Source organism: Pygoscelis adeliae, unplaced genomic scaffold (assembly GCF_000699105.1).
Source record: "Pygoscelis adeliae isolate BGI_AS28 unplaced genomic scaffold, ASM69910v1 Scaffold77, whole genome shotgun sequence".
Taxonomy (NCBI): domain Eukaryota; kingdom Metazoa; phylum Chordata; class Aves; order Sphenisciformes; family Spheniscidae; genus Pygoscelis; species Pygoscelis adeliae.
Window position 1 is genome coordinate 7973596 of NW_008825216.1, and position 17097 is coordinate 7990692.

Here is a 17097-nt window from a genome sequence, read left to right on the forward strand (position 1 = left end):
GTTACAAGCAAGCAGAGAGAAGTCCTTGCTGTGTGAAGGAAAATCAGGAAATGCAAACTAACCATGGAAACAAACACCATTAAATGTGGATATTTTCAAAAAAAGGCAAGGATACAAGGTATATTTTAATGGCAAAAATGTCAGTTCATCAAATCTTCATGTAGTGACAAGGGCACGTGATTAGTTAAATGGTCCTTACAAACAGCAGTGGATCGCAGAGACATAGTTTTCAACTGAGTTCAGGAAAACGAAAGTAGTGAAATTTGGTGCATTTTGGAGAGGACTTTTCCATACACACGCATCTCCATTATTTTTCCCTACTCCCTTCTCCTTCCCTCACCCATGCTGATGCCAACACTGAGTCCTCTTCCTTCATAGCACTCATGCTGGATGCTACAAATGCACTGTTGGTGGAGTTAAGCTAGAAATGTGCAGTTTGCTCTGTAGTCAACCAATCGTGACGTGCAACCCTTTCCTACTTTCCCTTCACTTGTGTATCTGCCCACTTGTGTCCTCATCACCATCCTTTCTTTGCTGTGAGCTGCCTGGTCAGAATTTGGCACATCCATTGGCCATCTTCAACAAGCAGCAGACTTCTGAACTTGGGAATCACACAGATAAGTGTCTCAGTGTTTTGTAATTGTTTTGTGGAAAACTAACTTTTTGAACCTGCACTCATTATGTTCTCAGGTGGGAACAAAAGATTAAAACAATTCTATCAAACTTCATCTCTAGGGCTAGACCTAGTCAAGAAACATAATTATTCCCTGGCAAAAATTCTAACCATTTTTTTTAAATCCCAGGTAGAAATAAAGCTGATGTTTAAAAATATTGTGCAGAGAGAATATTCAAAATATTTTTATTCAAAATACTAAAATAACCTCACTGAAACAGTTAATCATTTCCTGTTGTAAATGTTACCTCTGGAGAAATATGGAACATGAGCAGAGAAAACATTCAGTATGTGTATGGTACAAAAACATGTATTTCAAAAATGTACAAATGAAAAATAAAGAAAGTATAGAAAGTTTGAACAAAGTACTGTCTTGCCAGTTTCATTTGTTCTGAAACTTTTCTGGTCAAGAAAATCATTGAAATTGTCAGTTTGCTGTCAAATATATCAGTTTGGTTTAGACATCCTTTTGCAGCAGTACATTATTCCAGACATTTCTGAGCATTACCATTGCCTACTTTTTTATCCTACAAAAATATAGCTTTTAGCTGCCCCTGTCTCCTTTATCACCATCTCACATGGCTCACCATTTTTTCTTCTCTTTATCAGTGACTCTTCTAGAAAATTACTTAAAGTCATATTAAGTTTAGCTAGTTTTAATAGGGATAATAGCCACAGATATTCAGAGATTACTTTATCACTAAGGAGGCTGAAATACAGGATTCAAGCAGATAGAATCCCCTAAAGGAACTTAAAAGAAACTACAATAAATGACTCAGGGATGTTATTAGGCAGGTTAGGTTGTTAGATACACAGCTAGATATCATCAAAATACCTCAAAGCCAAAGGTCAGGATAGTTTAAAGAAAAAAATCAACAAACTCCGAGCTCAGGGATGAGAATAGAGAATGATGGCAAATAACTCTGTGCCACTGGCATAATGGTTCTTTATATCAAAAAGATGTAAAGCCCACTATGGCAGGAGTTGGAAATTTTTCAAGAGCAAGCTCAGCTTTGGGAAAACCAGTACAAGGAAGTAGAAGGAACATGGGAACCTCCCAACCTCCCTTATGAAATAGAAGGCACAACCTAATTTTTTTCTTATATAAAGGAAGTGAGACGTACATTTAAAACACAAACTGAAGCAATGTCCTATTAGCATGAAAAATCTTCACTGTACACACAACTGTCCTCAAGAAGTAGCATGAATAATTGGCCATCTGTGACAAATGGAAGGATTCAGGTACAACCATAATATGCCTGCATGGAAGGATATTAATTGACGAGAACTGCATATTTATTCTACAGAAGACAGCTTACTTTTATTTCTTCTGACTTCACATTTTCTCCAGTGACTCTAGCTGTTCCTTTGAACTTGCTATGGGCAATTTTTTCTTTCTGAAGTGGGTAAATTTGGTCTTTATTGTATTCCAAAGGGTGAGTCAGCTCCTGGCTCCTGACAGTCTTGAGCTGGTCCATTCGTGTTCTGTTCGGAAGGTAAACAAAGAGTATGAAGTTGGCATAAAGACTATAACAAAGGACTGTCTTTAGATGCGCCTTCTTTGGATGTGATTTTTGAGGGACTTAGGCATGTCCCATATATGCTGATGCTGCTGGGAGTGGCAACAAGTTATGAGCACTTGTCAAAATTGAGGTCCTTCATCACTGGGAACACTCATGCATGCATTCAGCTGCAAAATTTATTCCATAGAGCAGATGGAACAATTCTCATATTGAGATTTTCTGACAACGTAATGACCATGAACTTAGAGGCTTTTAAACACTTCTGTTCAGAGAGAGAGCTGAATTAGGGCAGACCCGCAGAAGGCACGGCGTGTTCCCTGGCGTTGTACCTATGAAGAACTTCATCATGCAAGGCTGGGGACTGAGCTGTATTTCCAGCAGCCCAGTCATTCCTACAAATGAGAACAGCCATGGACCTGAATGAAAGGGGATAAAGTACTGTACTTTCCATAGCTAAATATACTCCAAGAGTTAAATGTGGGAGCTGAGCACCCAGAAGAGATTTTGCCTTTGAACTCAATGTCTCAAGGCATGAGTGGTCTGGAAGTGCACTTAAAAACTTAGCAAGAGAAGAAGAGTATAAATCTTTACTTATTCTCAAGTATATTGGAGTATATTTGTATGACTATGATCACCATGCTTAGTTCATTTTTAATATGATATTAAATTATTTGTTAGCTTCCTGCTTCAGCTCACTTCATGACGTACAGCCACCCTCTGGCCATCACTATTACTCGAAAAGCAACAAGAGCTACAGGAGGCAGCCATGACCTCATGTTTTCCTCTCAATAATGGAGTTTAGCACTTCAGCAGCAAAATATAAAAGTTCTCAAAGATACTAAGAGATAAACAAACTCCCCATATCCTGCTGCTCTTTACAATTCATTACCTAATTTTTATTTTTTCGTTGTTTTCTATCCTAAATAAGCCTACCTAATATTCTGGTTAAAGGCATGCTAAAAAAAGTCTCATCAATAGTCAATAGAAGTATTAATTATCCTCATATTAATACAGTTAAATTAGCAAATATAGCCCCTGTGTGATTATGTCCAGCCCACCACTGCTCCATATCCAGACCAGTTGCCCTGAAATAAAACATACTAGAACAAAAGCAAGATGCAAGGTTTATATATAACATCTTCCACTGAAGACTGAACAGTACTGTCTTAAGTTTCTTGCACCCTGTAAAATAAAATCCAGGTGGCTATTCCTTCCAGAAGCTCAGGTGATATCAACCTCTTCAGAATTGCACAAAAGTTACATCTGTACAAACAAACGAATCAGAGCCGGAGCACGAACCCAAGCGTGCAATTGCCCAGAGTGCCATATTGCTAGCATGACCTCTGGTCTTGGCATCAGCCATCCAGCACTGTACTAGGCAATGCTGGGCAAGGTTTGGAGGTTAGCGCAGGCCAGGGATCATGTCCAGCAGACGACTCAGATGCAGCCACCCTGGTCTGCAGGGTAAGACAGGTTAGTCATATGGAGGTGTTATGCTGTGCCTCTTTGCCTCAAGGCTAGAAAACAGACCTTGGCCTGAGGAAATGTAATAACCAAGGACACCAGGAGCACACACAATACTTCTTTGGAGCCTCAGACAATCAGTTCATACCCTAGCTATAAGTTGCAAATAGGAGCTAGGTGCACAACACAAATATAAAATATAGAAAAAAAGGCTAAGTACTTTGTGCTAACTCAAATTCTTGCATGAGCCCCAGGCATACCTCTGCATGAGGCTCATCGCAGCAGGCTGGCTGTGAGGCAAAAACATACATTTCCAAGAAAAAACCTTTTAGCGAAATGCAGATGGGAAAAAAGCCAAACCTGCTGGCTACTGCTGTTAGTCCAGAAAGAGAGCAGATTCAACGCTACAAGGAAATTATGTATTAAAAATGGAAACAAGTTGTCCTTGTTGAAGGAACAAGGAAATGACCATCATTCAATCCTTCAACTGATGTCAAGGGTAACTACCTCAGTGCTGCAAGGATGGAGCCACAGGCTGCTGCCTTGAGCGCACTCCAGGCTCTGTTAGGCACCAGATACACACAACACACTACATCCCAACTGTTTCCACCCTCTTGCCTGTATTATTTGTGCCTGCAAAGGTCTAAAACCAAAGTGCTTGGAAATGAAAGAATGGACAGACTGGGCATGTCCAGGCATGTCATGCTGCTGTCAAAAGGATTTTCATTGCTTCCAGGGAGCTCAGGATGTCAACATGGCGCAAGTGAAATGCTATCAATGTAGCGGTCGTCTTGTGTTCCTAGTAGGCTTACTGGTTTAAAAATCCGAAGCAGTTTCTCGGATTGCATACATCAGCACAGGGCCAATGCAGTCAAGGAGGAGAAGCTGCCTTTCGCAATTAGTTTTAGCTCATAAATTACAAAAAGTGAGTGGAAAGATGCACACATTATACTAGGCAGGTATTTTTGGATAAACATCTGTGTGAAAATGTTAGGGGCTACTATGGCTAATGACATGAATAAATCTGCAGAAACCTCTTTTAAAAACCTGCACTATTACGAAAAAATCAAATCCATGTCATCTGTGAGGCAGCACCATCAGCAGGCAGAGAATGCAGTGCTAGCAGAGTGCACTGCAGTACTTCTGCACTAATACATCCCTCCACAGCCAAAATTTACACCAGTAAAAGTAAAAGCAGAACCTAATTTCGTTAGTAGTTTCATGAACTGCCAAATCTCACAAATATTCACATCTGCAACACCTATCACAGTCAGCTGGCGATCATCTTCCAATATGTTTGCAAGATCACAAACAAGAAGGGTCTTTAATGAAATCATTTATTTTTAAGACATTGAAAGTATTTTGCTAAAAGACAGCTATAGGAGGAAATAATACAAACTAATAAATGTAATTCAGGAATATCCTTTAACACTAATCCCATGGCCTTTGAAACCAAAAGGAATGAACAAGCAGATGTAAAAAATAAGTTCTTAATTTGCATTATATATTAAATATTCAAAACAATAAATTGTGCTTATTTGGCACTAGCTAGGAACGAGGCTTGAGATGTAGAAAGGAAAAGAATCTCTCCTGTGTTTACAGTAGATGGTACCTAGTAATTTCTAACAGATTTCATCACATTAAAATATATATGCTTGATTTGATTGTAAGTATGCTAAATTTTCATTAGAGGCATTTGCATAACCTATAATTAGTTACAGTTGTGATGGCGCTTCCATTCCAAACCCCATACTTTCAAAACTTATTTCTTGCAGGGATTTTGTGGTAAGGAATTATTTCACTTCTATGAAGATGTAAACCAAAACAAAACCAATTTTCAGCACCTAATAATTACAAATTACAAAACCAACCATCTTGGATTTTCAAGTTCTTCATCTATATGGTACCAAACGCATCCTCAGTCTAGTCTGAAGATAGGTATTTCTGAAATAACAATGCTGTTGGCATTGATATATGCTATACACTTTTTGTTAACTTTGGAAATACGGGCTACCCTGATGTGAATGTGATATGAGAAGTTTATCCTTTACTCCATCAGAGGCCTGATCCCATAAAATAAATTATCTGGAGTTCTTACTGATTTCAGTAAGATGTTCAGCAACTTATAAAAAGCATTTGGCATTACTCAGCTTTAAGACCCAAACTGCACCAGTGTTTTCAGAGTTGGCCCCCTTCAGTTAGGCACTTTACTTTTTATCTAGACAGCTAAATAAGTGTTTCAGTTCTGAAACAACATAGATGCAGTTGAAAAGAGGCTAGCTAATAAGTATGAATTTAACAGTCTGATTTTAGGGATCCTAAAGGAAATATTGACCTTACTGCACACGCAAATCAATTTCTGGTATATACAGATTTACCTGAGAAACTGCATTGCTTTCTCTTGTTCTTCTTTCACTCTAGTCAGTAAAGGGGTTCCTCCGTGATATACACCAGTCTCTAATCCTCTGGTAAGGATGTTCTGGGTTTCTTCTATAAAGACATCTATATTAGTACACAGAACTTTGTGAATATTTATGAACCCTCTACGTATTTAAAACCACAGACTGCATAAGTGCAGTAAGCTTTATTGCTTAATCTATCAAACAGAATTAATGTGTTTGCCTAATTATGCAAGTATTCCTTTCCTAGCATAGTTCTTAGCAGTGTAATCCAAGCCCTACAAATCACGGTAAGTAAAACATATTTGGGGATATATCAGTGTCAGTAGCTGAATTCCTTTTCAGGAATGTGAATGCCACATGATAGTTCAACCTTATTTTGAATGTAACTTTCAAAGAGGCCTCAGGAACCCTTTTTTAACAGCAGCCTGACATGGAGTAGAGTGTGCTTAGCAAGTTGTGACAGAGCAATTGAGAACCATCAGAAGTTAATATTTCTGCCCTGGCGATTACTGCAGGTAGGACAACTGATTTTGACTGATCTTACACAAAGAGACAGCGAATGGGTTTGGGATGAGGAGTTAATGTGGGGGAAGTCCTTCAGTGAAAACTAAGAGAGAAGAAAAGTCAAGAGCCAGTTTAATAAAAAGGATTAAATCCTGCTCAAGCAGGATACCATTTCATTGCCAGAAGTAAGATCACTGGGCCAAAAGGCTAGAAAGATTGGTTGACTGAAGAACTGGGACTGCATTCAGGACAAACTGAGTGAAGATGTTCTTAGGAAATCATCATTTTCCACTGATCTGAAGCTCTCTGTGTCTTAGGAGCAAAACATACAAATTTGAGAAATTATTTGGCCCACCTTTTTTGAAGTCACCTTATCTCTGAGGAGGGTAAATAGAAAATGTGAACATCTTGTTGCCAAGGTGTCAGTGAGAGGAACATACCTAAGCTACGGGGAACTCTAGCACTGACTCCAGACACTCACTGAACCTCTCACCTGTTTCATGGGGTCAAAAGTCTGCACCTGAAAGTGCATCTCAAGCCACAGACTTAGGAAAAATAGCTAGTGACGATGGAGAGCCAAGCATAACAAGAGGCTTGCAAATATATCTCTCTCCTCTTCTCTTTTTTTTTGCAGTTTAGGACTGAGAAATACTGACAGAGGTGGGCATATACCTAGGGAACACACACAAAATGAGTCACAAATCCAAGAGAAATTTTTTTCCCCTATGGAAAATAAATGTAAATAAAAACTTGAGTAGCTCTTACCTAATGTGTCTGTATACAGTTTTTTCTGTGGTTCCTCCATTGCAGGGGTTTCTTTAATCTTGAAAGCAGGAATCTCACCAGCCACTGTTGAGGATGGCAGATCTAAGCTTTTAACATCCCTGGCCCTATTCTCATTCTTTGATTCAAGCTCATGCTCTCTCCTTTTCGATCTTGCAAGATGAAATAGGGACTGATGAAGAGAAGAGCAAGCCTTGCTCCCTTTCAGCCTGACAGCCCCAGTAGTGGAATCACTGCTGCTTGTGCTACAGGAGAGATCCTGTTGTCTTGAGATCACTTGAATACCTTGTTTCCTTGGGGGTGATCTGCTGTACTTCTTAACAGACATTTTTTCAGTTCCTCTGGACTCATCACTAGCATAATCACCATCAGAGAGATCCAAATGTCTGTCAGTATGATCCACTCCCTGAGGCCCATGCTGGGAGGGATACTGAGCATAGTGAGATTTGGGATCATCATCACTGTTGGAGGATAAGCAGCTTGACTCACAGGATAAAGATGCAATATGCCACGTCGAGGCAGTTGTCCCCTTCCTTTGCCGCTCCTGCTGCAAGGCTGAGGATGAGCTTCCCTTCTCCACAGCCTCAGGTGAGCTACATGTAATTTTTACTATCTTATCATTGATCATCTTAAACTCGGTATGGATTTGTCTTTTGCTTTCTGAGCTCTGGCTCCCCGAAACAAGTTCCTGTGGGCATACCTGAACCCACCTCTGACCCTGTGTGAATGCAGGGCCTGCACTCCACTCTGCCTCCTTGATGCGATCTGTTTCTAAATCCTGAAGTGGAGAATGCTTTTGCAGGACTTCCAAGGTGGATTTTGCTCTCTCTGTGAGATGACCCTTCAGAGGCTGATCCACCCTACCTAGGTCCTTTTGCAGGGTACCCTCCACAGGTCTTCCATCAGTTCTGCCTGCTTGCCCTAGAGAATCTCTATGATGAGTTTCCCTTTCCTCACCTACTTGTAGGTTCATTTCTGTTACTGTTTCAGGACATGGTTGCAGGATTTCAGGCCACCTTCTCTGTGGTGAGTCAACAGGATTTTCCTTTGCATCTTCATCTCTCCCAATCACTTCTTTTTCTTCTGCACTTTGCTCAACTACTTTTGCTTCACAGTCAGTCTGAGCCTTTATCTCCCACTCAGCTAAAGCACAGTCTGCTTTTTTTTCATGTGTACCGATCTGCATGGAGCTACTGACCTGCAGATTTGACTGAGAGCATTCCCCTGGCTGCAGTATGCCTGCATCCCCTTGGCCAGTCTGGGAGAAATGACCCCAGGAGTCCAAACCAGCTCTTCTGGGATGCTTGCTGTCTTCTTTTAAAGGCTTCTGTTTATTTTTTTTGAGCCTTGCCATACCTTCTTTTCGTTTCAGAAAAGCCTTCTGAGGTGTTACTTTTGCCTTGCTCTGAAAAAAACACCAAAAATCCTGACAATCACAGTCTGAGAATCAGTCTCCAGAAAGGAAGATATTTATGATAATTGAAAAAGCCGAGACACCAGAAGTCTTAAAGACTCTGGCTATGGATAACTGAGTACATAAGTAACAGCCCCGAGACTACAGGGAAGGTACGAGAACTTTTAGAAGCAGTCGCTATGTGACGCCTCCATTAATTCATTAATGGAGTCAGATGGTTAAGATGGTGCTAAGTGTTTGTATGATAGAAGATGAGAAAAGTTCTGTCTGTCTTTGTTTTTAAAGGAAGTTTGAGTGTTTTTTACAATGTGACACAGAAATATATAAATGCATCAGTTTGAGATGTTATTTTGCCAGGGAGACATAGAGAAAATTCCCGAGTGATGAAATGTGCGTCTTCCAAGTCAACAAGCCTAACAAAATGCTGAGTCTGACACCTCTAGGTGTCAGACATAAACTCATCTCAAACTGCACATAAGGCAAAAAGCAGAACGGTATTACTGTACTTGCCCCTTTTACAAAAACTGTGTTTGGAAGTGCCCCCATTCTTGCATTAGTGGCACATGAGAGACTGCATGGACCATTTATTATGAAATAAACTAACGGAATCAACTTTGAGGCCTAACTCAGCTAAGTGTGTTGAAACTCGGGCACAAACTATGACCCAGAAAGTGTGTAGAAAGAGAAGAATCCAGTGGGAAACAGTGGGGAATATGACTGTGACTGAGTAATACAGGTTTTTTACTTTTGGGAAAAATCTTCCAATATCACATGAAAGAACAGTGGAAAAATGTGCTGCCATGCAATGAGCCAAAATACAGCCCACACAATACCCAAGTCCATGAGAACTTGTCAAAACCAAAGTGAATGCACCAATGGCACAGTACCTGCTGGTCCTTCTGCTGTTTTTCTGTGAGATGGTTGTCTACTTGAAGTTGTTCTTCAACAAATTCTTCAGAAGTCTTCTGTCTAATACCAATTGCTGGTGTGATTGGCCTAGGCAAGGAACAAGAAGGTACTTATTTGTAAGGTTCTCCAATTAGTTTTCTTTCGATAGTTCTCGTGGAGCTGATGTTGAATTTCTCTGCAATTTTTTTTTTTAATGTGAAGCATGTTAGTAAAAAGCCAACTATTATGTGACATCTAAGTCTCACTTTAAAACATCCTGTCTAGACTAAACATTAATTATGCTTTTAGCAAGTAACTTTTTTTTGCTGGTATCAGTCTCCTTAAAAATAGAAAATAGTCAAAAGGAAAAATATTTCAGGCATTTTCTCGAGACTACAGCTGGTTACAGTCACAAAGAACTCGCTATCTCTCTGACAGAGTGGTTTGAATTAGCTGGTGAAGAGTGATAGAGGAGAAAAACAATGTCTATAATGTTGTGGAGGGACAAATTGAACGCTGACTCAAAATGAAACATAATACAGCATACATGAACATCTCTCGTTTCATTGGAAATGTGCTTAGAGCCTTAATTTAGTCACTTACTAATAATTTCTACTGAATATTAAAAAATCCTGGGTTTAATAGAGGTACTGGTTATGCAGCACTTTACTGTTCTTTCTATACCCCACCTCCACCTAACAGCACTGTACCACAGATAATCTTTTCGTTTGTCAGTCTGGCTCTGTCTGTTAGCATGCAGCATGGTCTAATAGGATTAGATTTGTAGAGCAAACTGTTGTTGCTGAGGACTCAATGTTAGACAATACGTATTTCAGGGAAGTTCACTTCAAACCAACTATAGCCTGGTCCCATAGCAAAAATGTCATGAAGAGCTGGAGTACATTCTGTGCTTTGGTTTCATCCAGCTCATGCTAAGACCACAATGTGAACCAAAGCACAACAAGTGGGGGTGACTGGGAGACAGACTTCAGAAGCTCACTGCTGAGCCAAAAAGGCATATGTGGACAGGCCCACTTGCCCAGAGGTGCTTATGGTCCTGCCACCTCTTCCCAGCCTTCTGCTCTGGAGGTCCCTGTCTTCCTTCTGTGACCAACTCCCACACGGTTAACACACTGAAACGCACTCATGACAATTACTGTCAGTCTGTACTTGCCTAGAAGTTTGCTGCTTCTCTTTTATACTTGATTAGAAGACTCAGTGTGCCAAATGGCTTCTGCTTCTATCTGCATCAGGTGAGGAAAGGTAACAACTCTATGAGCATTTCTTCCATCACTAATGCCAACCTACCCATCACTAATGCCAACCTACCCATCCTTGCCTAGCCATGAGCACCCCCTCAGTGTGCTGGTACAACTCCTTTTGCAATGCAGTGATGAACCAGATCAGAGAACTGATCCAAGTTAAAAGTTACATTTCTCGTCTCTCCAGATAATTTTAACAAGGATTACTTCGCTGACCTGTTCACTATATAGGCACATAAAAGTTCGTCTTGGCACAGCTGAAGAGGCAGAGCAAGGAGAAGAATGAATGAGCTACTCAGACTGATGCTACCATCACAAACTGATGGCCACTGCAGAAGAAATGATGGCATAACGGAAGATGTTATCTCTCCCTGCCAACTTTTACCTTACTTCTATCCTTTGAAGGTCATAGTTGCAAAAACAGTTCATTTAAATTGGCTAAACCAGCATCCTACTATATAGAAGTAGATCAACTGCCAGTCCCTAGACCTGTCTAATCTCTGCCCATGCATACCTGCCACTCTAAAGCAAAGGAAAGAGCCTTTGTGTTGCAAATATAACACATACAGTATGTGTACAATCAAGGAAAACATGCTTTTGTAGCTTGACTGACTGATTAAGATCATTTCCCACCTGTCTTCTATGTTTCCAGTCTTCATCTTCCCCTCTATGCCAAAGAGAGATGGAGGAATCTCCTCCTTTACTTGTTCTCTTTGTTCTTCTTTGACAGCAGAAAAAGTTTCAGGGAAACTCCTTTCTTTTAATTGACTGTTATCTAAGCAGCAGGAAAAAGGTCAATGAAAAGAAAGCCTTTATAGAATGAATAAATGAAAAATAAACATCATAAAATAAGTTAGAAATGTTTATATTTTCAACAACATATGCCAGATTTTGATTTTTGAAAACACTTTATAGAATACAATTGAATTAAGTAGGTGGAAGGATGCAGCCCATGAAAAAAAGAGGCTCCTGATCCTCAAGTCTAGTTGCTGGAAGTAAGGAAAGGGCAAATGGTATGATTTGTACTCCTTGCCTCTAGAGATTTGTAATGCTTCGTTAACATGTTCACTGCAGAACATTGCAGTGGAGACACTTTGCTAGATGGTACTGAACTACTCATGTATCTGTAATTATGTGACCTACAAGCCAGTTCATTAAACAGTTTAACAAGCTGTATTTGTACACATGAGACTTTCTAACTGGGCATTTTCTATTCTATTTCACAAAAGTGCAAATTTGTACATTTTCCTATTGAAGCTTACTGGCTATGTTCACTACGACAAGCAGGCTCCCACTTCAGTTACTCTTTTCTCTAAGTGTCAGCTAAGGGAGACTTGCTCTTTTAGCTCAAGTTAGGCCTGTCAACTGAAGCAAAAAGCCTTTACTGGCTCATTCATACTACACACTGTTGCTGTAGCCAGGAACTATATAGCTCACTTCTTCACATTAATGCACCCAGTGCTACTGAAGTCCTTTGCAACATACTTAAAAGACTTTCTGGTCCAACAACAGGAATACAAAAGCTTTACATCCTTCCCTCAGCCTTTCCCAGCTACACACTAAAAATCTCCAGTCCAACAGCAGACAAGCAGTGCTGTTTCTGCAACCTTCTCACCTGCCTTGCACCAGAATATGGCTGAGGAGGCAGAGGTGACACAGCAGGTTGATAGCAGCAAGGGACAGAGAACCCATGTGTCCCTCCTCACAGTCTCATGTATGGGGCTATGCTGTCTCCAGAATGCTCTAATAGGAGGTGTGCCCCAGCACTCTAATTTTCAACTAGTGCTTCCCTGTGCAAGGCAAGAACAATGTGTCCAAGCAGCTGTGTAATTCACCTTTGTTTTCTTTTCTGTTCTCCTCTTGAGCATCTTGTCTGGAAAGGTTTTTTGTGCCACTCTTTGTACACTGAAGCAAGGGCTCGGTGCTTATCCCTTTAAATAAGATTGTGAAGTGTTATACAAAGCTGTGGGTACACTCATGTTTATGTTTCCAGCAATAAAAACCCACACTCGTCACAACAGTCAGGAAGGTCTCAGTTCAGCCCAGTCCTCAAGCACACATTCAACTGAAGCATATTTCAAAGGCAACTGCACTGACCAGCTTCCAGTCAGGAGTCAACCTGATGTACTAAGGCCTCTGCACCTTCAAGCCTTAGTTTTGCACACGCGAAGCAGGTCTAAGTCAGTGCTGCTGTCAAAAAAAGCAGTCATACCTCCCCCTGTCCTAATGCGTTCTTGCTCTCAGGTTCCTGCTGTCCTCATCCACCCCCACACCATTTTTGCGGGCAGAAGTATTTCTGAGGCTCTCTGATAAACTTCACTGGGCAACTGACCCACGTTCAGGTTAACCCAGCAAGAAAATAATAGTGCCAGGCACAAGAAGGAGACAAGACTCTTTCAGTGAGAGTACTGGTCCTGAGCTAGCTTGAAGAATATGCAATTAAAGTTTCAATTGTACTGCGGGACTGTCTCACGGCATCACAGTCAGGTTTGCTATAAAAGTTCAAAGGAATCCAGGATGCAGGTCTGATTTACATTCTCTTCCCCTTCAAGCGGTTTCATTCCCACTTCTTTTTGTTCCTCTTTCCCCCATTTTGAAATCAACTTTTGATTTCTTGCAAATCGCTCTTTCTTCTTTCTCACTCTTTGGTATGTTCCCACAGAAGACAAGGCTGGCAAAGTGTAGCAAAGAGAAGACACCAAGTAGCAGCTTACATTGTTTTTCCTCCAAACGATGTAACTCCATATCAATGTGAGAAACACCAAGATTGCTGACGAAGAACAGACCTTCTTAGCTAAAGAAACACATTCTCTCACTTTTAGAAGCTATATTCACTTCCTACATTTTATGCTTCTCCCCCTAAATATAACATACTTCCTACTTCGTATAACATAGCTTTTCCAATTTGATGACTTTCTGCTCCATTTATATCTACAAGGCCCAATTTCTCTGTCAGTACGACAGGGAGGATGACTGTGATTCAAAAAGTAAAAAAATCAAGTTTAAAATACTTTAAGAGCTTTTATAACAAGCCACCATAAAAACAAAGCACCTTTCCCTGACCTGCAATAAAATCAGTAACTATCACTAGCAAGGGCAAAAATTCACAGGATTTGCACAATAGCCTTAGCTTCGGATTTCCAGCACTTTTTACCCACCTGAATCTGAAAGCTGCACTTGCTCTCCTGAGATTTCTGAACTGCTCTCGTTCGGCACGAACAGCGGGGATCTGCTTTGCCAAGCAGAGCGCATTGCCAAGGGAGAGGTCTGTAAGCACTCTGGGCTCTCAACCTGGGAAGAATTTTCTGATGGGAACTGGACAGGAATGAAAGTAGCTGGAAAGCACGGAAGGGGTGGCATCGTGGCTACTAGGTGGGAAGGTATCCCAGGAGAAACAGAAAAGCCTAAAAATAATTACCAGAGAAGAAAAATTAGAGACGCTTAAGACAAATATTTTGCACGGAACTAGGAACCTCTTGCTAAACTGGTGTTGTACAAAACTGATGTTGCTTTCATGTTCCCTGGTAGTTCGCATGTTCAGAGTGAAATTATCAAATTCTGCTTCTGTTATTTTATTTAAATTGTGCTTGCTGCAACCATCAGTCATAACCAAAATTATCATATGCTACAGGGATGCTGAATTAAAGAGAATTTACAAAGTACTCCTGAGCACATAAAACACACATTTCCCCTAGGACTCCTGTTGTGGTTTAACCCGGCAGGCAGCTAAACACCACACAGCCGTTTGCTCACTGCCCCCTGCTCAGTGGGATGGGGGAGAGAATCAGGGGAAAAAAGTAAAATTCGTGGGTTGAGATAAAGACAGTTAATAGGACAGAAAAGGAAGGGAAAATAATAATAATGATAAAAGAATATGCAAAGCAAGTGATGCACAATGCAACTGCTCACCACCCGCCGACCGATGCCCAACCAGTCCCCGAGTAGGGGTCGCTGCCCCATGACCAACTCCCCCCAGTTTATATACTAAACATGACATCACATGGTATGGAATGTCCCTTTGGCCAGTTGGGGTCAGCTGTCCTGGCTGTGCCCCCTCCCAGCTTCTCCCTGGCAGGGCTTGAGAAGCTGAGAAGTCCTTGACTAGTGTAAGCACTACTTCACAACAACTAAAACATCGGTGTGTTATCAACATTACTTTCACGCTAAATCCAAAACACAGCACTGTACCAGCTACTAGGAAGAAAATTAACTCTATCCCAGCTGAAACCAGGACAACTCCTTAAGTCCCTTAGCAGGTAAAAGTTAAGTATTGCAAAGTATTGCTGAGGCACTCCTCAATGCGAAAGAGGGGAAGGTTTTCCTTTTAGCTCTGGATGGCTGATTGCACATTTTATTAGAAGAATTCCAAGTGGAAAAGATGTAAGCAGCTCTGCATAGGGACCGGAGGCCAGGCTCACTACTTCCAGGAAAGAAACCCCTTTATAAGGTTACAAAATACCGGCTCGCTTCTTATTTTCTTTCTCCACACCATGATTCCTTTCTGTCCTGTGACCTGACTTCAACAAGAAGAACAGAGAGTGCCTGCAACTGAAATTGCCTCACCCCCCAGTTAAGGCATTTTTCTGGAAGAAGGCTGATCTGTGGATTCAAATCCTGTCTGGCACAGACTCAAAAAAAAAGCCCAACTCCCTGCTTCTGGACAGATGCTCTAACCACACAGCTAGCAGGTGGGCAGAGCCACTTCTGTCTGTGTTACCATGAGACATTAAAATGCAAACCTGTAGTTCAATGAGGTTTTGATTTGGTCACTGTATTATTTTTTTAAATGCATGGCAATATTAAAGTAACTACCTTTATCATAATGAGATAAATCGTAGCCCTAGTATCTTCATATTTTACCTCTTTAAAGCTTAATGGGACCAGATTATGCAATGTCTTTTGCTACCCTCAACCTACACTGCCTCCACTAACAAATGAGAACTTTCAGTGCAGATTTTGGTCGGCTTTTCATTCAGGTAACCATTTTGTCTGTGGCTTTATATGCTACCCAAACAGCATCCAATCAATATATTTCTTACTGTATGAGCTTGGTCTTGAGTTCATGGTACAAACTGTACTTGCTTTCTTCAGAAATGTGTCAAGTGATTTACAGCACTGGGGCAGGGGGAAGAGAAATTTGCATGATGAAGCGTAACAGGACCCAAGGCACTTTCCTTCTCACACTGTGCAGTCCTTCCTGAGAACCTGAAGAAAGTGGTGCAGCCTAACTGTTTTGCTCACAGTGAACCAGTGGAAGTAACAACAAGCATCTTGCTACTTGCGGCATTTGGGCAGGGATTGATGAGCAACATAATTGCACCGTGGATGTTCTGCTTTGATTAGGAAACTTGGAAGCCGCAGACTGTGTTCTTGTTCAACCTGGTCATCGCAGACAGCTTGCTGAGCATTTGCCTGCCATTTCAACCAGACTTTTCTCTGAAGAAAAAAGCACAGGATCATGAAGACTTCATTTACTCAGCCATAGCCTTCATTCTGTCTTTTTCTCAAGCTGTCTCCCTAGTATTCAGCAGTGGCTCTTGACAGCTATTTTGCAGTGGCATAGCTCCATCAGGAAAATCGGTACAACGACAGCCAGGCCTGCTGGTATCACTGCTGGTGCGGCTTGGCTTCTGGCTGCAGGGTTGATGATTGAGATCCTGCTTACTGCCCCCAACCAAAAAAACTGATTGTCACACAGCATCAAGTTTGAAAATGAGACCTTCAAACAGATGTGACACTGTGTTCTTTCTCAAGTTTCTTGTTCCCTTCAGTCTCATATTGCTTTGCACTGCTGGCATCATCGGGAAGCTCAGAAAGGTCCCCACAACACAAGCAGACAACCTAAGCTGCAGAATGCCAGGCTTTTGGTGGTCACTGTGAGGGGGGTGTTTGGCCCTTGCTTCCCACCTGGTGCATATACCCCAGTGTACACCTACTGCTTGCATACATGCTCCGCAGCTCTGACAGCTGTACAGCTTTTCAAGTTAGAATCATAGGATCATAGAATAGTTTGGGTTGGAAGGGACCTCTAAAGGTCATCTAGTCCAACCCCCCTGCCATGGGCAGGGACATCTTCAACTAGAGCAGGTTGCTCAGAGCCCTGGCCAACCTGACCTGGAATGTTTCCAGGGATGGGGCATCCACCACCTCTCTGGGCAACCTCTCCCAGTGCTTCACCACCCTC

At 41.3% G+C, this 17097-nt stretch overlaps 1 protein-coding gene across 1 annotated transcript in view; it reads right to left on the reverse strand.

Moving 5' to 3' along the window:
• Positions 1–17097, reverse strand: part of LOC103921311 (centromere protein J-like) — a 40448-nt gene that overhangs the window by 17327 nt on the left and 6024 nt on the right. Inside the window, exons 5-9 of the mRNA XM_009329256.1 lie at positions 11547–11688; positions 9651–9759; positions 7332–8754; positions 6039–6162; positions 1993–2158 (exon numbers count right to left, since the gene is read on the reverse strand). Coding sequence (XP_009327531.1) covers positions 1993–2158; positions 6039–6162; positions 7332–8754; positions 9651–9759; positions 11547–11688 — 1964 coding nt within the window. The remainder of the gene's footprint in view (positions 1–1992; positions 2159–6038; positions 6163–7331; positions 8755–9650; positions 9760–11546; positions 11689–17097) is intronic.